General features: G+C 47.0%; 1 protein-coding gene across 1 annotated transcript; it reads left to right on the top strand.

Annotated features, from left to right (window-relative positions):
- The first annotated feature begins 16,252 nt into the window (after positions 1–16,252).
- On the top strand, positions 16,253–23,187 carry LOC120712037. Its single transcript, XM_039997722.1, has 6 exons — positions 16,253–17,528; positions 18,475–18,566; positions 18,946–19,020; positions 19,356–19,417; positions 21,837–21,906; positions 22,150–23,187. The coding sequence occupies exons 1-6, from the start codon at positions 16,301–16,303 to the stop codon at positions 22,867–22,869; spliced, it is 2,247 nt and encodes a 748-aa protein (XP_039853656.1). The 5' UTR covers positions 16,253–16,300; the 3' UTR covers positions 22,870–23,187.
- Positions 23,188–23,196: the final 9 nt, after the last annotated feature.

The raw sequence follows: 23,196 nt of genomic DNA, 5'->3' as shown, positions 1-23,196 counted from the left end.
TCCCGCCATCCCTGGAGATCAAATGGGAACAAAAAAGAGAGAATGTCACGCAGTGTCCCCTACCTGGCGCGCCAACTATCGGTGTCCCGACCCGGGGGCCCGGATCCCAACTAGTAAATGCTGAGTGTTCCCTCATCCCAGATGTTGATGCAAGAGGCAACACAGTAACACACGGGTTTATCCTGGTTCCGGCCATGGGGCCGTACGTCCAGCAAAGGGGTTGTGCGAGGGCACTGTAGTATCTTGCACCCGGAGTGCTCGTAGTAGGGGGTACAAGCGAGGCGAGAGAGGGAGGGAGGCTCCCAAGTCTCTGCTAGAAGAGGAGTCGGTTGAGGTGAGTGCTCAGTGGTGCTGAGAGGCGACGATGAATGCAAGTGTGGGTGACTGTGGTCGCTGATGTCCAGAACGTCCCAAAAAGAGGTCCCGAAAGCGAGCGAGAGAGCTTAAAGGAAGCCCGCCTCCTCCTTTTATAGTCACAAGGAGGGGTGGTGTACATGAGCAGGGGAGTATGGAAGTCGTCGTTTTCCCCCAGAATTGCGGGGGTACAGTAGTCAAACACTGTAGGAAGTACACTGTAGGGCATGGCGTCGTGCGTGGCAGTCGTCCTGGATATCGTCCTTGGTCCTGTGGAGATCGCGCCGGCGTCCTTCTAGCCCCTGCAGGCGGCGTAGTCGTCGCTGGTGTATGGTCTTCTATATGCGGCGCGGTGGCATCCTGTGGGCCCTGCAGGCCAGGGTCCTGCATGCACCAGCGGTAGTGGGGCACGCGGCGGTCCTGGACTCCTTGGTCGGAGTGTGGGCGTGCGCACTAGGAGGTCCGGGACTCCGCCTGTGTGTGCTGAGCGCACCTCTCTGGAGGGGCACGTGACGTCGCCGGACTCCTTCCCAAGCAGGAGGTGGGTCCGGACGGCCGGGGTAGTCAGAATAGTAACGGGAACAGTGCCGAGCGCGTCCCGTCTCGTGTCGCAGGTCCCACAGTATTGCCACAGTACCCGGGATGGCGGAGCAGTGACCGGAGTTGGCGGATGGGACCCCGGTCACTTCCACTGTGAGGGATGGCGGCCTGACACCGTCTGTCCTGGAAGCCGTGGAGGAGTGGTTGGCCTTTAATGCCTTCGAACGACGGGCGGGTGAGCGGCAGTTTCCCTACCCTCGAGCGAGGCGGAGATGAGCTGCTCGCTCGAGGATAGGTTCGCTACCCTCGAGCGAGACGGAAACGCGAGGCGCAATCGAGGGTCTCGATGGGAGCCCTCGAGCGAGGCGGAGATTGCCCCACGGGTCCGAGGGGGATGCGAATGGGCCGTATGCTGGGCTCCTTTGAGTCCTTTCCTTTCTTCCAGATTGGAAGGAGGTCATGGGCCTTCGTGGGCCTGGCTGCCTTAACATGTGTTTGCACTTTTTAGAGTAATCTTAGTACCCCGATTAGGGTGTCCCTAATCGTGATACCCGACAGCGTGGACTTTAGAGACCTCAACAGAGCGACACCAAAGGAGAATATCCGATGCCCGTGGCAGAAATATTTATCAATGCCGCTGCTGGTCACAAAATGTTGAGCTTTATGGATGGCAACGCCGGCTACAACCAGATCTTCATGGCCCTAGAAGACATAAGCAAGACTGCGTTCAGAGTACCAGGAGCTGTCGACTTGTTCGAGTACTTGGTTATGACCTTTAGATTGAAAAATGCCGGTGCAATGTATCAACGCGCCATGAATTACATCTTTCATGATCTCATCGGCAAGCTGGTAGAAATCTACATTGATGATGTCGTGGTCAAGTCCATGTCAGCTGGGGGCATCTGGAAGATCTGCGTAAGGTTTTGGAGCGAACTCGGAAGTTTGGGCTCAAAATGAACCCAAAGAAATGTGCCTTTGGCATGTCAGCCGGTCAGTTCTTAGGATTCCTGGTGCACGAGCGGGGAATCGAGATCGGCATGAAGAGTCAAGAAGCGGTAAAGACAATGAAACCGCCTACTACGAAGAAGGAACTACAGAAACTCATCGGCAAAATTAACTTTGTCAGACGATTTATATCCAATCTGTCTGGGCGTATCGAGCCGTTCATGGGTCTGGTGAAGATCAAGTCCGATGATGAATTTCATTGGTGGCCAGAGCAGCGGCAAGCTTTCGACGAAATCAAGGAATATTTATCGAAGCCCCCAGTTTTGGTTCCTCCACGACAAGACAGGCCTTCTACGTGTACTTGTCCGTGGGCGACAATTCCATCGCCTCGGTTCTGATACAGAAGCATGACGACCAGGAGAGGGTTGTCTTCTACCTCAGCAGGCGCATGTTAGACGCCGAGACCAGGTATCCTGAGATCGAAAAGCTTTGTCTTTGTTTATTCTTCGACATATACAAAGCTTCGACATGTTTTGCTCTCGGCGGAAACGATTGTCATATGTAAATCGGATGTCATCAAGCATATGCTGTCGGCTCCTATTTTGAAAGGCTGACTGGGAAAGTGGATGTTTGCATTGTCAGAATTCGATATCCGATATCAACCTGCAAAGGCAGTCAAGGGGCAGGCACTGGCGGATCTCATTGCAGATAGGGTCAACACTGACGTGTCTGCACTATTTGTATGTGCCTGGGCCATGTTCTTTGACGGATCGGCTTGTGATGATGGGTGCGGCGTGGGAATTCTATTGGTATCGCCTCGTGGGACGACATATTCTTTTTCCATCAGAATGGCTACTCCATGCACCAATAATTTAGTAGAGTATGAAGCCGTTCGAAAGGGAATGGAATTACTCTTGCAAGCTGGTGCAGAAGCAGTGGAAATATTTGGGGATTCGAAGCTTGTGATCTCTCAGCTCACGGAAGAATATAAATGTGAGAGCGAGTCTCTTTTTCCGATATGGATGCAATGCCGTGAGTTGATGTCACAATTCAGGTACATTAATTTCCACTGGATACGGAGGACTTTGAATAGTGAAGCCAAAGATTTGGCACAGATGGCTTCTAGATACAAGGAAATAGCCGATGGAGTCGATGTGGAGGTTCAGTTTCTGGAACCTGGAGACTGGAGAGCCGATATCTTCAATTATTTGAAGGATTCGGCTCGGGGGGGGCACCCAGAAGGATAAGGCTCAAAGCTATGAAGTATATTCTGATAGGGGAAGACATGTTCTACAGGACTTTGGAAGGACTGCTGCTTAAATGTTTGGGGCCTTCGGAGTCGAATCGGCTCTTGCATGAGGTTCATGAAGGAGCCTGCGGTACTCATCAATCGGCTCACAAGATGAAATGGCTGATTAGACGATTGGGTTATTACTGGCCTACCATGCTTCAGAATTGTTTTAAATATTACAAGGGATGTCAGGCATGTCAGAGATTCGGCAAGATTCAGATGGTGCCGGCGTCAGTAATGAATCCTATCATTAAGCCATGGCCGTTCAGGGGTTGGGCCATGGACATGATTGGCCAGATTAATCCGCCATCTAGCAAAGGTCACCAATGGGTGTTAGCTGTCACGGACTACTTCACAAAATGGGTGGAGGCGGTACCCATGAGGTCGGTGGCATCGAAAGATGTGATCAGTTTTGTTAAAGAGCACATCATTCATAGGTTTGGGATTCCTCAAACCATTACGACCGATGGAGGATCGGTCTTTATATCGGAGGAATTCAGAAAGTTTGCCGATGACACGGGGTTCAAGCTGATCAGATCATCTCCATATTATGCCCAGGCTAATGGACAGGCTGAAGCATCCAACCAGAGCCTGATCAAGCTGATTAAAAGAAAGATCGATGAATATCCTAGGCGCTGGCATGAGGTGTTGTCAGAGGCTTTGTGGGCATATCGTATTTCGTGTCACGGATCCATCAAGACGTCACCATACCATTTAGTCTACGGCCAAGATGATGTGTTACCATGGGAGATTACAGCTGGATCGAGACGTGTTGAGTTTCAGAATGATCTATCGGTTGAACAGTATGCAGCCTTGATGAGCGATAATGTGGAGGATCTTACAGAGCTAAGACTTTGGTCGCTGGAGAAGATTAAGGAAAATAAGGCTAAAGTTGCTCGTGCATATAACAAGAAGGTCAGGCCGAAAGAATTCCAGGTTGGAGATTTAGTTTGAGAGGCAGTGTTACCATTGGGAACCAAAGATAGAAAATATGGCAAGTGGTCTCCAACTTGGCACGGGCCGTACAAGGTTGATCAGGTTTTGCCTAGAAATGCCTACATGCTTGAAGAGTTGGATGGTGTCAAGTTTCCTGTGGCGGTTAATGGCCAACACCTCAAGAGATATTTTCCGAGCATGTGGGAAGGCGACTAACAAGAGCTGATGAGATCCATCTGGCTGCAGTGTAATAGGACAACACGTTGAGTTGGCCAGTAAAAAAAATCATGAGAGGCCAACACGTTGAGTTGGCCAGTAAAAAAAAGAAAAAAAAAGATAATATATGAGAAGCGAGACAGCCGATGTGTGACCATAGACTTAAGATGTTTTAAACAGTTACAAGTTTCAGGTTAACAGGCAATACTAAATGTTTCTTGAGCCTATCTATTAGTTCAGGAATTCAGGTTAACAGGCAATACTAAATGTTTCTTGAGCCTATCTTTGTCAAGGGGTGATAATGATAAGCTAAGTGCATCGGCTATGTTCAATTCCTGCCACAAGGGCATATAAGTTTTTACTACTCTGCTGTACCATGCAGTCCAGCTCTCAGGAGGGTTAGGCCAGGCTCTTAAGCAGTCGGCCCAGAGGTTCAAATCAATGCTTTGACTTATGAAAGGGATCCTATTTGCTTCACAAGAGATCAAATCTAAGGGATTTTCGTAAGCTCGTGGGCCAAGACAATAGGATTTGGGATTAGAAGGATGCGGCAGAAGGATGTCTGACACCTGAAGTTCAGAGATTCAGAAATTTACATTTGGTGTCATGTTTCAGAGTTTAATTTGTTGGAGGCTCAACAAGCTGAAAAGAGTCAAAGGGATAGGCTGAATATTACCTTCAGGCCGCAGATTGCCGCATCATCGATTGCAGAATTTGTTGTCTGAGCTGCAGAGTCCGCCATGGTTCAGATCTGCTGACTTAGGATTTGGTTGATTCTGCGGGTTCTGGTTCGAATTCTGGATGCTTGCGAGTCTTTGCTCGAGTTTATGGATTCTCGAATTATGCTCAGACTTGGAGTGTCTATTACGAGTCAGATTCGGAGTGGAAGTGGTGTTCTGTTCTTATGTGGATTGCTTCCAATTTTGAATTCCGTCGGCTCTTGGACATTAGTGAAGCCTGATGCGATGCCATCGGCTTTCTTTTTTGGGAATAATCCAAACACATAGAATTGAAAGACAATGAATTTCATTAAAAGATGGTTTTTTACAGAGGAAAGCCGATTTGACAAAGGAATAATCCTTCAGCTTTACAATCCTACTCCTACAGTACTACGTCTACTGCTCATAGGTACCTAGTACCTACGGCATTTGTGGCTCCGGGCCGGTACATCTCCGCCGTCGCTGTCGTCGTCGTCGTCGTCGTCGTCGTCGCTATCGAAGGCGCTGCTGCCGCCCTCAGACCCACCGCCGCTGCTCCGACCGCCGCCGCCGCTGCTCTCTTCCTCGCTGTTCTCCGTGGAGGACCCGAGGAACCGGAAGGGCTTTCCGCCCATCAGCTCGTCGTCACCAGAGGAGGAGTCGATCTCCTCTTCCGAGGAGGAGTCGACTCCGTCCCAAGAGAAAGCGTCGTCGCTGATGCTCTCCAGTTCCTCCTGGAACAGGAACTGGAGGTCTTCCCCCTCGGTTTCGGGCTCGTCCTCCTCGGAGACGACCCCGAAGTCGAACTCCTCTGCATCCCAATGCAAAGGAGCCAGCGCTTCGTACGCTGCTGTCGGTTCCACTCAGGAATCGGCTCTCGGCTCTCCGGGATGGAGTCGATGGAAGAAGGGAGAGGGAAGAAGAAGAAGGAGAAGAGGAGGAGGAAGAATCTCCGAAGGAGTTGGAGCTGGAAGAGGAGGAGATTGCCATGGCTACTGGCTGCTGGAGGATTGGGATTTTTTCTGTGCTACTTGGTTTGGGAGGAAGATGAGTTTGTCGTGAAGAGAGCCGATTCGGGATGAGATTAAATAGCAAAAAGATGGAAGACGGATCGGCAGTTTCACATTCTACGAGGAGCCAGTTGCAGAGACGTTGCGTCTTTTTTGGTGGTTGCAGCAACGGTTTTTAATGAGCATTAATGGGAAGATGAAGCGATGGAGTGGTTTTGGAATTATCATTGCCAAAACCAGGGGGCATGTGTTATCGCCATAAATTAACAGGGTTAATTAATGGGCCGCGAGTGAGTTGGGCTTAATGAAGAGATTGAAGAAGGCTTATGAATCGGCTCTTGCATGAGCATTTGGGCCATGTGGGCCGTGTATCATAAGATTTAGTTCAGATTGAGTTAGAGATAGAGTCCGATATGGACACATTAGTTTAGATTGTTTCCCAAGTCTCCGGACTATAAATATGTACCCTATGATATTCGTAAAGAGGAGGACGTCATCACGTCTTGCAATCAATAACTCTCGGCGCACCGCCACCCCTAATCTTAGGGTTTCATCCAAGTAAACGCCATGCTGCCCTGATCACTTCTTGCGATCAGGGCAGCGTTGTTCTTGCTTTTACTTTGGTATTACTCGTACTGAAGCATTTTTTATGGCGAGTAATGCTAGTTATCCTGATGTTCGTAGCATGGTTTTTAGTAGATCTATTGTGCTTTGTTGCTTATCATCTACGAATATCATGTTGTTTCCGTGCAGTCACGTTTCAATCCTATGCTAATTCTTGTTGTGTAGAATTAGTTGCACGGAGACAACACCCTGCTTCTTTTCCATCTAGTAGATCTAATATGTTATGGTTTGTTCCTATATTTAAGAATTGGCGTAATATCTGCCAGGTTAGGCCTTGCAAACGGATTGGATGATCCGGTGACGTATTAGATGCTCTGCCTTAGTCTTAACAGGAAATTGTTCTGGGAATCAGCTCTTGCTAGTTCTTTGGCCTCTGTTCTGGTCAAGGTTTAGTTATTTAGTACGCTCATTAGGCCCAATCACGTGTAGGATGTTCCGATCTAGCAGTGAAGCTTTTACCGTCGTGGATTAGATTAGCTAGATTTAATTGAAGCAACTTTACAGTTATTTGCTTTATTCATCAATATCCGGATACAAACAGATCCAATCTGACACCGGGACTCGATCGGCTCTTTAAAGCTGATGCAAGAGTCGTCCCGGGGAGCAGACCACGGCTCGGACTTATGTTTCCACGTGTTTGTGTATGCAGGCAAATCGTTGCAAGCACGTTCGCACCTTCCTGATCGGGTATAGGTCAGGTGGCACGCCCTGCGTCTTCACAAGCCGCGGCGTGTGCTGGAATTGCGGGCCGTTGACGAGGGAGCAATGCCTGCCAGCGCCCCGGCGACCTCCCGGCTCTTCGTGTTGCCTGTCGCTACTCGCCGGTAGGTTTCGACCGACAACAACATACTAGTTATGACTAAGGTTTATCAATGCTACTCTCTACTTACCCCTAAAAGACTTGCAACCTATAGCCAATCCTAATCAAACTAACTAGGAAAATAAAGGCACGCAAGGTAGAGTAAATGCGGAAATGTAATACGCAAGTAAAGAGGTAAGGGAGAGAATATGCAAACTCCCGTGAAGACACCAAGACACACGGTTTAACGTGGTTCGGTTAGGACACCAAGTCCCTCCCTACGTCCACGGCCACTTGTCCAACAAGACAAGTGTGAAGCCAAGTCTCTTCGCTTGATCACCGTCTTGCGTTCGCCACCAAGGCTTCCGGCAAGCAAAGGCTAAGTGACCCCAAGTCACCAAGACAAGGCCACTGCCACCGTCTCTCTCGAAGCGTCATCAATGGCACCGTCTTCACTATTGGAGCTTCTCACCAAGAGGGGTCTCCTTCCCCACACAAAGTGTCGTTGCCGCTCCACACCAAGTCGGAGGGTCACACGACGAGTACACAAGATGCTTGCCGCAGCAAGACTTCTCTCAAGGGAGCTCTCACAAGAACTATTCCCTATTACAAGCACTAAGCACTCTCACAAGTGTGCTTAAGCCTATATGATGTACAATAAAGCTCTATGGTGGTTGGAGATGTTCTTCAGGTGTAGTAGACTTTCAGCAACTCCAGCAACCTGAAATGAGCCGTGGGGTGGCATATATATAGTCCAACCCCTCAAACTAGCCGTTGGGAAAAGGCTGACGAAATCCTTTAATGCCGGTTGATCCGACGCTAACTTTTTGTCATCCCCGGTTTAACCGGTGAGTGTATTTTTTCCAGCAACTAGCCGTTACTGCTCCAACGGCTACTTGATCAATGCACCGACGCTCTTGAACTTCAACGTCGGTTTAACCGGTGCGTGTAATCTTCATATACCCCCGAAAAGTGGAGTCTCTGGACAACTGCACCGATGCAATTGACCGGTGCATCATCGGTTCAACCGATGTATGCATCTTCCTTGTTCTTCTTCTGCCATTGCACCGACGTATTCAATCTTCCCATCATCGGTTCATTCGGTGCTAAACCCTAGCCTCAGCTTCTGGGTCCATTGCACCGACGCCTTCACCTTATCCATCGTCGGTTCATCCGGTGCATGCAGCTGACTTGGTCTTCTCTGAGCCCATTGCACCGATGAGTGTAATTTGCCCAGCGCCGGTTCAACCGGTGATAGCAAATTACCTCTGTCTTGGTCCTTTCGACCTGATTTCTTCGGGGTTTTGTATCTTTTCATCCTTTGGACCTATAAGCCTGATAATGATCATCTTAACACACATTTTAGTCCAAGTGTTATGTGTGTCATCAATCGCCAAAACATTATATTGAAATATGGCATGAGAGGCCATTTTCGCTACAACCTGCAAGTGAGCATAGGGGCATTCATCCTTTCTACCAGAGAAGGACTAAGCGCGAACTATGGCTACGAGACTGGGACGAATCTCGTAACCATCAAATATTATGGGATGGCAGGATGGTGGTGGTTCCAAATACTAACTAAATGAAACCACCGGATAACTAGGAGAAAACTCCATGGGATAAGATGGGAAGTCGTACGGCTGACTAACTCTAAATCTAGTGTTGCTACCGTTCCCCGGCAACGGCGCCAGAAAGCTTGTTGGCACTCCTTAGCCTAAACGAATTACTCCGCAAGCGTACAGAGACCGATGTAGCCTTCACCAGGGAGTATACCTGGGATATCGAATCCAAGGAATGGTAAAGCTTTGACCAAATCTAGAACTACTCAACCAGACACACCAAGAGAGAAAAGGTAAGAGGGAAGAGGGCCTAACTCCAAATAACTTACTACTCTACCTAGTGACAAGCTAACTACTAACTCGATCTGCTTCGGTGGCCTCAGGGAAGGACTCAAACTGGGGTGAGAAGGGAGTCCAACAGCAATCGGCACTGCTGCTATGAAAACACCCGAACGTGGTGGACTACGAGGGACGGACAGGGCTATCACCACCTGCCGCCTACCACAACGGAATCGTGGGGTGGAACACAACCTGAGATAGCTAACCAAGCCTGGGCACCACGCCCACAACTATCAAGCTACTTGCTCCTACAATGTACTTAGATAGAAAGCAACCTCAGATTAGTAGAACTTGCTACTTACGCAGACTCAGGATCCCGTAGATCAAAGAAAGTAATTAAACAAGTAACTAAAGTAGAAAGTAAAGCTAGCGAGAAACTAAAGTTGAGACGAAAACTTACTCAAAGATATATTCCTCCGAGGTGGGTACAAAATATGGAGTAAGACCGAGAGAACTCGAGACCGCTCCTTTAAGCTTGGTTTGCATCAAAGCTCTCACCTCACTCTCTCCCTATTCTAATACAAAGAGAGCACAAGAGTGAACACTCTTCTCTAATGGATGGTGTGTGTTACAAGTGAGAGGTGGAGCCCTATTTATAGTGCTTCAGGGTCGGTTCAGAGGTTGGCGTCGGTTGTAAGCCGGTAAGGCGGTTGAGCTTAACTTCCACGCCAAGGGGGAGCTCCAGTGGATGACAGGTGGGGCCGGCCAGCCTCCCCTAGGCCGGCCGGCCTGGGGATTGCGCCATCTGGCGCCGACCTTCACTGGATGGCCTGGATTCTTTCCTTGAGTCGGTTGTGAACTGCTCGGCGTTTTCCACGTGTTTCCTTGGCCGGCCGGCCTCACCGAGGCCGGTCGGCCTGGCTCTGGCACATCTCGGCCCTCCGTTGCCGTGTCACATTGATCCAGGGTCTTGTGATGCTCCTCAAGTCGGTTTGGGTCTTGGTTGAGTGGTTTGTCACTGAAATGTGGACCCAATTGGACTTGGTGCATGCCTTTCGGTCTTGATTGATTGTTCTTGTGTCAAGCACTTGAGCTTTTCTTGATAATGTGCTCAGGACCGCTTCTGAGGAGTTGCATGACGAAATGGCACAGTGGTAGGCCGGCTGGCCTGGGTTTTCTCCCATTTTGGCTCAAATTCGTATGTTGTGTTCCTGAAATCAAATAATCATCAAAACTCATGGAACTCATTAATGTTAGTGAAAATTGATGTATTATGGTCCTGAGAGCCTGAAATTCGAAGGAATGTTGGCGGTAGAAATCACTGAAAATGACCACCAACACCGAGACCGGCCCCGCTGCCATTACTGCCCGTCCTTGAAGCTCGCCGGCCACCACCGCAGCCCCCTCCTCCTCGCCCCCACCTCGGCCTATAAATAGGCCCCTCTCGCAGCTCTCCACCTCCACCACCTCACCTCGCAGCCGCTAGCACCCTCCCCGGCCTTACAGCACCGCCGCCTCCCGCCGGCCCTCGTGGTGCCGCCTCCTTGCTTCCCCCCAGCCCAAGGTGAGGAGGGGAATCGAACCCCCTCGCTCCCCTCTCCATTTTCCCCCTAACCCCGACCGCAGCCATGCCCTGGGCCGCCGAAATCGGCCACCAACGGCGCCCCTGCCCTCCCCTCCTCTGTTCCTATCGAGAGGAAGAAGAAAGGGGGCGATTTTTCCCTGAGCCCCCTCCCTTTTTCCTTTTCTGTAAAGAATCCCCCCTCTCTAGTTCTTTTCCAAAGAAGCCCTTCTCTTTTATTTCTTTAGAGAACTAGTCCCTCCACCATATAAACATAATTCCAAATAGACCCTTGCCCCTTTCTAGAGTAGCCCGGATATTTTCCAAAATTCTATTCAAGTCCTTTCACTCTCAAAACTATTTACAAATAAATCCTTGAACCCCCGTTTAGCCCCTAAATCCCTCTTCTACTTATCATTTCATGCGTAAAAAATCCTCCAATTATCCTGAAACTCAACCACGCCATTTCCAACATTATTTCAGCCAATGTTATCCAAAAATCTCCTAAAAATATTCTTCCTACCTTTATTTCTTTATTTCTCCTTATTCGAGCTCAACGGTAAAACCTTTATTTCTTTTTCTTCATTGTGTGTTTGTTTGTGTGCGCCGTAGATGTCGGTGTGACCGAGGGAAAACCCGTTGAGGAGTTTGCCGAGCAGTACCATGAGCCGAAGCCTGAAGAATCGTACCGCGAGCAGGAGCACCCGGAAGGCTTTGAAGACGGCAAGTCCAATTCCATCCTTTGATTGCATATTTAACCCAGTTTTATAAACACAACCTATCAGCCTGTTTTACAAAATTGCGTATGATTTTATTGCTGAAACCCATTGGATAGCCACCCCTTGATTGCTATGATCATTCCTTGATAACCTATGCTTATATCTAAATATAATACGCTCTGTTTGGATGATAAGCACTGCTAGAATGCTTAGGATCTTGTGCTCATTTTATTACACTCAAATATGGTTACAACATGTTTTATCAAAGGAAAAATGCGTGAGTATTTTGTGAAGGGAAAATGGGATATTTGAGAAATGAAAGAAAGGAATGTTAATTAAGATGAGATGGATGGATGACATTTCAGTGTGAATTGTCATTTGGTGAGCTCGTACCGTTGTGGTCGAGTAAGGTTGGGAGATGTCCATCTTGTCACAATTAAGGACCGAGTTGATATGTCATCTTGCCTAACTCAACTATCGTGCAAACCACTCGACCGTTGTGTGTGGCAACGGCTTAGCATAAACCCCACAGTCTGTTAGCCATCAAGAGAGCTGAGAGCAACGGGTGATCAAGGAGACGGGATAAGATTGTAGTGATGTATGCTTCGGTTAAATCTCAGTGATAGGTCAATGGCCCCTTGGTGGATCCTGTGTTGGCTAGTCAAGTCTAGCTATGGTGGGTAATGGCTTTGTTGGGATCTGCACCGACACTAAGGTGATCGTGTTGTGGTACCCCACTTGTGGGTAAAGTTGTACACCTCTGCAGAGTTAAAATCTATTCAAATAGCCGTGCCCACGGTACTGGGTGAGTTACGGTTTGGTCACATAACTAGATTCTGGGATGGATGATTTTTCATGGTGTGAGTTGTTTTTGGAAGGTGTCCGGTAGTTGTACGGTGAGCTACGGCAGATGAGGAGTCCGGTAGCATTAAAATTTGGATCCTTTGTGTAGTATCAACCCCACTCATTATTTGTTTACTAAAGAATTGCTTTGAAAAAACTCTTTTCAAAAATAAACCCTTGCATGTGTAAAATCTAGCTTTGCTGCAAATAAACCTCAGTCTTATCCTTGATTTATCCTGCGCATATTCTGTGTTATCCCCCTCCATGGATGGGGTTGTACTTGTTGAGTACTTTTGTACTCACCCGATATATATTTGTGGTTGCTTCAGAGGAAGATCCGGACTTCGTCGTTGAAGATGTCGAGTAGAGGTTGCGTCTGCACCCAACGCTGCCTGTGGTGTTAGCCCTCTGCAAGATGCTTCTGCTACGCGTTACTCTGAGCCCGAGCTGGAACCCGCCTGGGTCGTGGTCTGGTGTATCACCGTAGCCTTTTACTGCTTATCATCGTTTGTATCGAGTGTCCGCCTCCACGGAGGTTTGTACGATAACTGAACTATTTGTTGAATAAATGTGTTATCAGCCTCCTGGGACTGATATTTGTATCACATTTAGTCTCTACTTATATGGGGATGCTTCATGATGTTTACATTTTATGTGTTTATGCAGGAATTGACGGCCTAAATTTGGTACTTAAGAGCCGTCAACAGTCTCCTCGCTTGGTCGGGGCTCGACGGTCGTCTCGTCATCTGTCAGTCCGTACCGTCTCCGCACGTCCTTCCCTGCGCGGCCTTTGACCTGAGCGCGGCACGCCCGTTGAGGGACGCTCTGCTGCTATCAGGCAGCCTCACCCGATCATAGTCGTCCAGCGTAGTGGAGTGGTGTCAGCGTGGTCATGATGATGGCGTGCGGGGTGGATGAGTTAACGTCCCCCTCCCGTCTACTGTTACGAGTATGGGTAGGTGGCATAGTCTACACTGTGACCCCGTCATAGGGTCCTGTTCGGGTGCACGGACATGATTCGCGGGAGTGGGCGGTGCGTACGACAGAATCGGGCTGGCATTGCCGGCACACCCCTGACCCGAGTCGCCTCTTTGGTGGACACATCTCGGGTGGTGCAGTACAGAGTGAGTATATATGGGCGCGTTCCCGGTTGGGCGGCTGCCCTGTGCCCCTTTTTTCTCTTCGAGCGGTTAGGAGCCGGATGGGCTGTGGCTGCTCGTCGCCGTCCGCTTGGGCCCTTCGTGGGCTGGTTGGTCAGCCTGACTTCCGTCGGAAACGTTCCCATTGGGGACCCCGGGTCCTTGCCCCCGTCAACAAGCAAAGCAAACATACCTCTCCACTCCTACCCTAAGCTCCACAAAGGCCTTTTTAGTTGATAGGAGGAAAGAAGGCAACAACTTTGCCTCATTGAGGAGCAAGACTATCTTTGACGTGGAGTGCCTCCTACTCTTCCTCAAGGCGGTGCCGTGGTGTTTCCTTGTATATCGCGACGTGGAGTAGCCCCTACTCCTCCTTTACCACTATATAAAGGGCCTCCCTCACCCCCTAACTCATTCACCATACACCATTTCTTATGTGAAGGAGAAGAGTAGAGAGGCTCCACATTTGTATCTTTAGCCTAGGAAGTGTGTGAGGAAGAAGTGCAGAGAAGAGCCAGACTTGTTGGTGTCTCTTCGGCCTTGTACCTCGACGGATATGGTACGTTTGGAGTACATATCCGGGTTCCTCTATTCGGTGAGTTCTAGTTAAGTTATTCTTTTGTTCTCATTTGTTTGCGGGTTCATTGTCCGTTCTAGTTATGGGTACTCTAGAAGCGAGCCCCTGATAAGGACGGGATAACCCTATGCAAATCTAGAGTAGTAGTCGAATGCATAGGTGCGGCGTTTGGGCCTTAGATTACCTTTGTTTGCTCCGAGCTCCACGGTGTTGAGGGGGAGACGGCATGTGGTGACAGCCCTGTCCGTCCGCTACGGATATAGTCTGCGCGGTTAGTGCATTCCCCCATGTTCGGGCTTGGCTAGTAGAGAAATAGTCGGAGGGCCTTAGCAGACCAGGTTCAGACAGGTGCCCGAAGTAAATGAGTGAAAACATAAGTTTATCTTCCCTTGAACCCATCCGTAGGTCAGAACTATACTATCCTAAGGTGCCTTAGCAGACCAGGTTCAGACATGTGCCCGAAGTAAATGAGTGAAAACATAAGTTTATCTTCCCTTGAACCCATCCGTAGGTCAGAACTATACTATCCTAAGGTCTCTCTATCTCTCATCTTCTTCAGGGTAACCTAGTTAGAAGACAGTTACACACCCGTTACTCGTGGAAAATACGATACCCTGAGTACTCTCGGGTGAAGTGCTACAACGATATTTCCGTGCGCTTGCGGACTTCTCTGTAAGAGTTAAGAAATACCAACACACGTCATCCACATAAGCTTCTACATTGCGATGTAGATGGTTTGTAAAGCAAAGCTATATCGCCCTTTGGTAAGTTGCGCCTGCAATCTTCAGACTAAATGACATGGTCTTATAGCAGTATGCGCCATAGGGAGTGATGAAAGCAGTTTTGATCTGGTCATCTTCCTTGATTGCTATCTAGTGGTACCCCGAATAGCAGTCGAGGAAAGAGAGTAGGGTGCAGCCGGATTGAGTAAATGACTTGGTCTATTCAAGGCGGACCAAAGGGATCTTTTGGGCAGTTTTTGTTGAGATCTGTGTAATCGACACACATTCTCCATTCATTGTTGTTTTTCTTTTGGACTAGAACGGGGTTAACTAACCACTTGGCATGTCTGCTAGTTTCCATGCGAAAATATTTCGGTTTGCCTGAAGGAAACTAACGGGCACGATTTCCTATTTGTCCTCCAGCCCAGCTCCGATCACGGCTGTCTTGGATAGGTCACCTTCCTGCAGTTGTATGGCTTTTATGCTGACTCCGAGAGGTGGTTTAATATGATCGGATTTCTTAGTCATGATTTCCATCCCTGATTGTGATAGAAGTTGAGCGACAGTGAGTATTTCACTTGTCAGGACCCGACTGCTTGTTGCACACTGCATTGCCTTTTGATCACAATCAAAGGTTTTTTTTCAGGTCACCTAAATTGAAAGTTATATATTTTATTCCAATATACAAAATTATATACTCCCTCCGTTCCAAATTATAAGTCATTCCAAGAATCTTGGAGAGTCAAACCATCTCAAAATTTGACCAAAATTATTGAGAGAAATATAAAAGTTTATGACATCAAATAGGTGCACTATATATGAAAATATAGCTAAAAAAGAATCTAATGATATTTAATTGGTATCATAAATATTATTATCTTGTCATATAAATTTGGTCAAACTTGAAAAACTTTGACTCTCCAAGATTCTTGGAATGACTTATAATTTGGAACGGAGGGAGTACAACAATATAGTCATAACAAATTTACTTTTACAATTACATTCAAATACAAAAGATCTGTATAAAAATTTTGTAGGAAAATAAAACTCATATACCAAAAATTTATAAAGAAATCAGAAATAAAAAATTGGAGATAAATATTCTGATACAAAGAAATTTCAAAAAAATATAAGAGTTGACTGAACAATTTAACATTAAAATTTATAACCACGATCCACCTCATTATAGCTTAAAATGATAATTTAAATTTTATGTGACACAATTAATTAATTTGTGGATCTAAATATCCTTCAGTTTTGAAATAAATGCAATTTCGATAACACTGGGAGGACCGCATGTGCCCTATCCGCCGCGGCATCAAAAGCGGCTTGCCCGCTACGAAACCTACCCTACGCCTACTCCGCTCCGTTTCCTCCCCGACCCACCCGCACCCCTGCCCCGCGACCGCTACAAATACGCGCCGCGGCACGCGAGTCGGTTCCGCCCGCGCCCGCCGCACGAATCTCGTTCCGCAACCCTAGCCGCCCATGGCCGGCGGCAAGCGCCGCCACGCGCGCAACCCCACCGCCGGCGGGCCCCGCCGCGGCGCTGGCGCCGGGAGGCGCCGCCCCGTCCCCGAGCTCCCATCCTTCGTATCCCCGTCCTCCGTCGCTGCCGCCTTCTCCTCGCCGGCCTCAGGCGGCCGAGGGCGGGGGCGGGGCGGGGGAGAGGGCGGCCGGCGCTGCGGCGACACCGCGGATGGCGGCGCCTGCCACGCCGTCCCGTTCAGCTACAACTCCGAGCGGGGGGCGCAGGCGCTGGAGGTGACCATCTTTACCGCCCCATGCGCCGATCCGGCCGCGGCCTCCGTCCCGCTGTACTCGTGCGGCCCCGAGTTCGTCGGCGGGCTCGGGTTTCACGAGGACGAAGATGCGGACGAGGAGGGGCCCGCTGAGGCTGTGCATGTTGGGCTAGGTTTCTTGGACAGCGGCAACGAGGAGATGGAGCTCGAATTGGAGGAGCTGGAGGAGGAAGATGCCTCCTTCAAGACGCCCAAGCGGAAGCAGCAACAGAAGGTGAATCGCAATCCGGGATTTTTGTTGATTGGGGGAGTCAGGATCTACACGGAGGACATCTCGTCACCGGAATCAGAGGAGATGAGCAGCTCTAACGAAGTTTCAGAATCCGAATCAGGTGACAGGGAGAGATTTGAGAATGATGATGGTGAAAGCGACGAGGAAGGTAGTGAGGTTGAGGGGGATTCAGAGACCGATGGTGAATCATCAGGGTCAGAATCAGAATCAGATGAGGATTTGAGCATTGGGGATTCCTCTTCTGTTGATGATGAGGTTGTCACTGATTACATGGAAGGGATTGGTGGAAGTGAGGAGCTGTTGAGCAGTAAGTGGATTGCCGGTATGAATTTGGGTGATGCAGAACCTGCAGAGCAGATGGATACAGATGACGACGAGGATGAGGATGGCTTTGTGAAAAAGGGGAAGGGGAAGCTTGAGGGCTATGCAATAATGACTGCATCCGAGCAGTATGGGATGAAGAGGCCAAACTCGGCCGAACGGCGGAAGGGAAAGGGAATGGTTTGCAATAGGGATTTGCCAAGTATGCGAGTGATGGGACTGGAGGATATGTTCTTGGTGAAGGATGTACGCATGGCCAGCAGGTCAGGGAAGGGGTCGAAAACTGGATCATCATCCTCTCAGCTCTCACGTTCCTGGCCTAATGAGGGTAGGAAGAGCAAAAAATATCATAGCATGCCAGGTATTAGGCTTTCCATTTTGCGCTGTCTTTTCCCTTGTTTGCTGCAGCAAGTTGTTTGTTAATTTTTGTGAAAATGAGAATATAGATGATTTTGAGAATGTGTTAGCCTGGTAGAATTGTAGAAACCATCTTAGAGGCATTGCTTACATACTTCGAAGCACTAGGTGTACTGGAGAATAAGAATATATTAGCATCCTGTGAATTCAAAGTTATGGATTTTATATTAGCACCCTATGAATTCAAAGTTAAGGATCTTATAAATTTTATTATACGATGTTAAGGATCATCTGTAGGTCTCTCATCATTGAAGAGTGAGATAGGGTAGTGAAACCCCAAGCTTTAATTTGAAACTTCCCTTTGGAAGTGGTTAAAGAAATCCCCTTTTTATGAGATACCTGCTGTAAAATCAGAACGCTGGCAGTTTGATATTGCTATGAATGGAGAGGTTTATTGTTGTAGCATTGGAAGATACTGTTATGGATGGAGATGTTTATTGTTATAGCATTGGAACACATTTCTCATTGGTGCCTTTCATGAGAAGTTCTAGAAAGCATGTTTGTTAGATTTATTTAAGTGTGCTACATTGTTCATCAATTATGATTTTAGTATGCTGTATGCACATAGATATGGCACAGTTAGCTGAGGTTGTAACTTTGTGGTCTATTGATTCAATGAATAGAAAAATTCATATCAAACTAAAGCCTGGTAAACTTAAAGAATCTATACCTATTCATGCAAGATGATTTATGATTACCTTCTACATTTATGTTTTCTGTTTTACAATTATAATACCTATTCATGCAAGATGATTTATGATTATCTTCTACATTTATGTTTTCTGTTTTACAATTATAATACCATATTACCTCTATTTACTCTCACATCATTTCATTTCAATGCATTTGCTTTTTGCTGGGTTGTAAACTTAGCTTATTATGTGATTCAGGTGAAAAAAGGAAGCATAGGAAGGAACTCATTGCAAAGAAGCGTCAACAACGAATGCTAACTAGAGGAGTTGACCTGGGGCAAATAAATACGGTGAGTCACTGTGCTTTGGTTGAACTGAACTTGGTCAAAATTTGCTTTAGTAAATATAGGAAAGTAGTAATAATTGCCTTGTTAAATACTAAGATTTCAATTTTTAATATATTTATTTATTATCAATTATTCACCTTTTGTATCATCAAGTTTTTACTTTGCCTGTTGCAATTTTCTATTTCTGCTGTTTTCTTTGTAAAATATATGCGTTGCAGAGAAAATCCTTAAGAATGAATTTTCAATGTCATCATGTTGCTTCTCTGTTGTTTGGTTACCTGCACATATTACCATTTTTTTTGTGTGTGATAGCTGTTCCTTCTTTTTTTATTATTCACAGAAGCTCCTTTCACTAGTGGTCTGTTGCTTTTTCTGTCTGCAGAAGTTGAGGAAAATGGTTGTGGATCAGGTTGATATGGTATGCTTTCAACCAATGCACACTCAAGACTGTTCTCAGGTATGCATGGTAGTTTATCATCCAAAATCTCTTTGGAGCCTGCGGTGGCAGTTTATGATAATTACTTCTTTTAAATCAATTATTGATTATTGAAGTCAGATCATGTTGCATGCTCTTTATACTTATATTGATACACATTAAAAATGTACTGTACAACAGATGTAACATGAAAACATATGCCATTAAACCAGTCAGTAATGACCAGTTCCGCTCAATTTTGCACCTGCAAAATCATGAAAGTACCATATTAATTCCACACTGATTTTGTTATGTATGTATACATTCTTATTCCTGTTTGCATGATGTATGTTCTGAGTTCTGGTTTACTTCTGCAGGTACAACGCCTTGCATCTATTTATCAATTGAAGAGCGGATGTCAAGGTTCAGGCAAGAAAAGGTAACTGATTTGAGTTCATATATATTCATATCATCTTGTACTAAATAATTCGTAAACCCTAGAAATACTTTTATGGCTACAAATTTGGAGTTTTGTTCATGGCAATGCATTCTTTCCATTTTTAACATTTTAAAAATCCTTGAGATTTATGTTGCAGCGCAGTTAAGAGGACACCAATCGCACATATCACTGCGTGTGAGTTTATCCCTGGTCAGAGGCCTGCAGGCCTGCAAGGATAGTGGCCATGCACTAGCAGAAAAGGTTCCTGAGCAGTTGTGGCTACCATCCCTGCTTACACCTTACTAATTCACACAAATAACTGTTTATGACTTCAATTTTGCTACATCAACTAAGTCAACTCTTGAGGTAGGAAGGTGCATGACCTCTCCTGCAATGAGCCATTCGTCCTGTGTGGATGATGGTAAAGGGTTTAGTGGCTGGCTCAAACCACTCCCTTTGTTGCATGGGCACTGATACGAAATATATGACACTGACATTCTTGTCGTGTTCATTGCGCATACTGTCTGATAAGGACAAATACGTAAGCGATGTGTCCCTGCATGTAGCTACTACCATAACCTGGTTATATTGCCAGCTTCGTTATGGGAGTGAGCTACAGGACTTTGCACCTCCCATGACCTGACTGTACCTTCAATTTGAATTCCAGTTGCACTATTCTTTTTTATCATTCACTAGGTTTGTGCCCGTGCGTTGCTACGGGTTCATAAAGAATCGTACTATGCATCGTATGGCGATGAATTTTGGCACCATGGTCACAAAGGAGAGTATTTTAATAGATATTTGTCCAATGTTCACAATTACAGTCTTTAATACATCCCATTCACAATTTACAATCTTTAATACATCGATTCGAAGAACAAGCAGAGTTACATGTAATCTCATGAGTGTGTCATAGCATCCCTTTTCATGATCTACGATGCTACAAATATTCGGATCAGAATCAACCCACCAATGATTTTATTACATAGATAATTGTACTGTTTCGGTCTGTCCCCCAAAACTTTTGCTTGCCTCCGACTGGGACGCCCTGCTGCTCTTCTCCATGGAATAGTTAGAGCCTTGCCTATTGTACAAAACAGAATTAGAAGACATGAAAGCAAATCTTCAGCTTTTTTCCGTAGTAGCATGGAGAAGAATAACTTTTTTCTAACAAAGTAAGCACTATGCTCCAGAAACCCAAACACAAAACACAAAGGCAAGTGAAATGCCAAGAAAGAAATCCAAAGAAGAGGAAATGAAAATGCTTACATCAATATAGCTTCTTGGTAGATACAGAAGACGGCGCAGTGGACGATGTGGAGGCATGCTGCCAACTTGATTTGGCTCCGGCCTGCAGAGGCATGGCTAACACACCCTCTCCTTCATGGGGGCATGGGCCACCGTTCTCGCCGCCCTCATCTCGCCGTCTCTGGCACATCTGTCAGCCTGGTTGGAATTCAAGTAGCGCCATCTGATTGCGTGGATAGTGGCCATTGACGAGGAAAGATTGACTCTTGCGTGAGATCCGCGAACTTGCGGAGGTTGACGGTGGTGATTCATGAATGAAGTGCGGCACAACACAACTCAATAAAATGAGGACGGATCGGAGCGGATCGCCGGCGATGGCAAGGTATCGGGGGAGGCGACGCCGACGTAGAGGGTTTGTAGCGCCGGCTCGGTGAAGGATGCGACGGCGATGGCGAGGGATCGCGGGGCCGAGGGCGAGCTCGACCGCAGGGCCTAAGACGAGGATGACGGCTCGGGGGTGAGGGATCGCAGGGCCGAGACCTAGGGAGATGGCGAGACCGAGGGCGATGACCACATGGCGACGGATCGGATCGGGTCGTCGGAGAGGCGAGGCTGAAAGTATGGCAAGCCGATCAGCGGGTGATGGACGGCTACAACTATAGATGGCCGCACCACGAACGGACTATATTCGCGGATGGCAGACTGATCGGGGGAGCGTGAGGTAAATCCGCCGCGTGGTTGACTGGCTTGCGATGGACGGCTCCAAATCCTGTTTAGCAAGTTGACTGAGCGATGGACGGCGCAAAATGATGGACGGCAGACTGACGGGGAGGCGCAGCGCTACCATCGCAGGACGTACGAGTCGCCAATTCATTCTTTTTAGTAGTGAGATATTTAATAAATCTCTGTTGGATTGGATGTACCCATGGCTGCTTATTCTTCCTTGAATTATGTTACTAATAGAGTCAAACAAGTATTATTTCCACCGTTTTTTATTTAAAATTCTTTTAGGAAATTTTTTCTGTTCATTTTGTTATCTCATAAATTTGAAATGTACAAACTTTTATTATCATTAAGGATCAAATTCATGATTTGGAGCCAACATTTTCACTGTTTATTTGCACTTATATAGCTTATACTCTGCGTATAAGTCAATAATTCTGCTTTGCAGATTTGTCACTGTGACATTAACTGGACAGTCTTCCTTGCCATCAGCAGATGGCCAAATTCGACTTGAAAAGGTAGGGCTATCTTAAGAATTTTTTCAGAGAAACTTTGCCTCCTGTCCAAACTCTTGTTCACTATTTTCCACACTTTTATTCATTTTTGAAGGTGATACAATCTGTACTTGTATTATATCACTGGAATATCAAATTGTCCCCCCCCCCAAAAAAAAAAAAAAACTAATCCCTTCTTGATGCTAATCTCCTTGACTTCTAATTGATTCAATCTATCATCTAACTGATTTGTGTCATTGATTTCAGCTTTTGGGGACTGAACCTCAGGGCTTTTCTGTGAACTGGGAGAACTGTAAAGGCCCAGCAGGACAGAAGGGCCTTTCAGCTCCGGGAAAGTTAGCAAAACATCAAGAATCCAGTGGAAAGAAATCATCTTCCAAGAAGAAGGTCTCATTTGCAGAGCGTCCTGTATCTTTTGTCTCATGTGGCACCATGGCAGAGTCAGTTACTGAGACAATAGCTGTTGACTCAATTGGTGGTGATACTTCATGTGGAAAAAAAGCTGCTGAAAGCAACTCCACCCAGCTGGGCTCCTTTGAGATGCACACCAAGGGCTTCGGTTCGAAAATGATGGCAAAAATGGGATTCATTGAGGGTACTGGCCTTGGCAAAGATGGCCAAGGTATGGTAAAGCCAATACAAGCCATCCATCGTCCCAAATGTCTTGGACTCGGTGTAGAGTTTGACAGTGAGGCTGAGGCAATTAAGGCAAGGACAGAACCCATCAAAGTAAGATCAGAGCCAAGTAAAGTGAGGCCAGAGTCAAGGCGAAATGTGTGGACACTGGAGACGAGTGGTGTTGGCTCCTTTGAGAGACACACAAAGGGTTTTGGATCCAAAATGATGGCGAAAATGGGGTTTGTCCCAGGCTCCGGGCTTGGGAGGGATGGCCAGGGCATTGCCACCCCCTTGACTGCTGTAAGGCGACCCAAGTCCCGTGGACTGGGAGCCAAGGACAAATATTAACTTATACCATTTTCTCTTTAGATGAATCTTGCTTGTTGTACTTGTTACAGGCGTTTGCCTTAGATCACGTATGTGTTCGCTGGGAGAGCGCAGCCCTTGGAGCACCTTGAGATGGTGAAACGGGTTCTGATGCCCCTAGCTGTAGCACATGATTTACCTTCTGTTGACATTGCTTTTCACCTGTTTTTTTCAACCTCTGAAGCAAGTTTTTAATTATTTTGTACTCGGATTTGTACCATTTGCTTGTTTTGGGTAATGTACTGATTCCAGGCGTCTGCAACACTGCTACTGTTTTTGAGATGTGAGCTTTGTTTCTCAGTCTGGCTT

This window comes from Panicum virgatum, chromosome 6K (genome assembly GCF_016808335.1).
Source record: "Panicum virgatum strain AP13 chromosome 6K, P.virgatum_v5, whole genome shotgun sequence".
Classification (NCBI taxonomy): Eukaryota; Viridiplantae; Streptophyta; class Magnoliopsida; order Poales; family Poaceae; genus Panicum; species Panicum virgatum.
The sequence above is the reverse complement of the archived record's forward strand: the minus strand, read 5'-3'. Positions and strand labels throughout refer to the sequence as shown.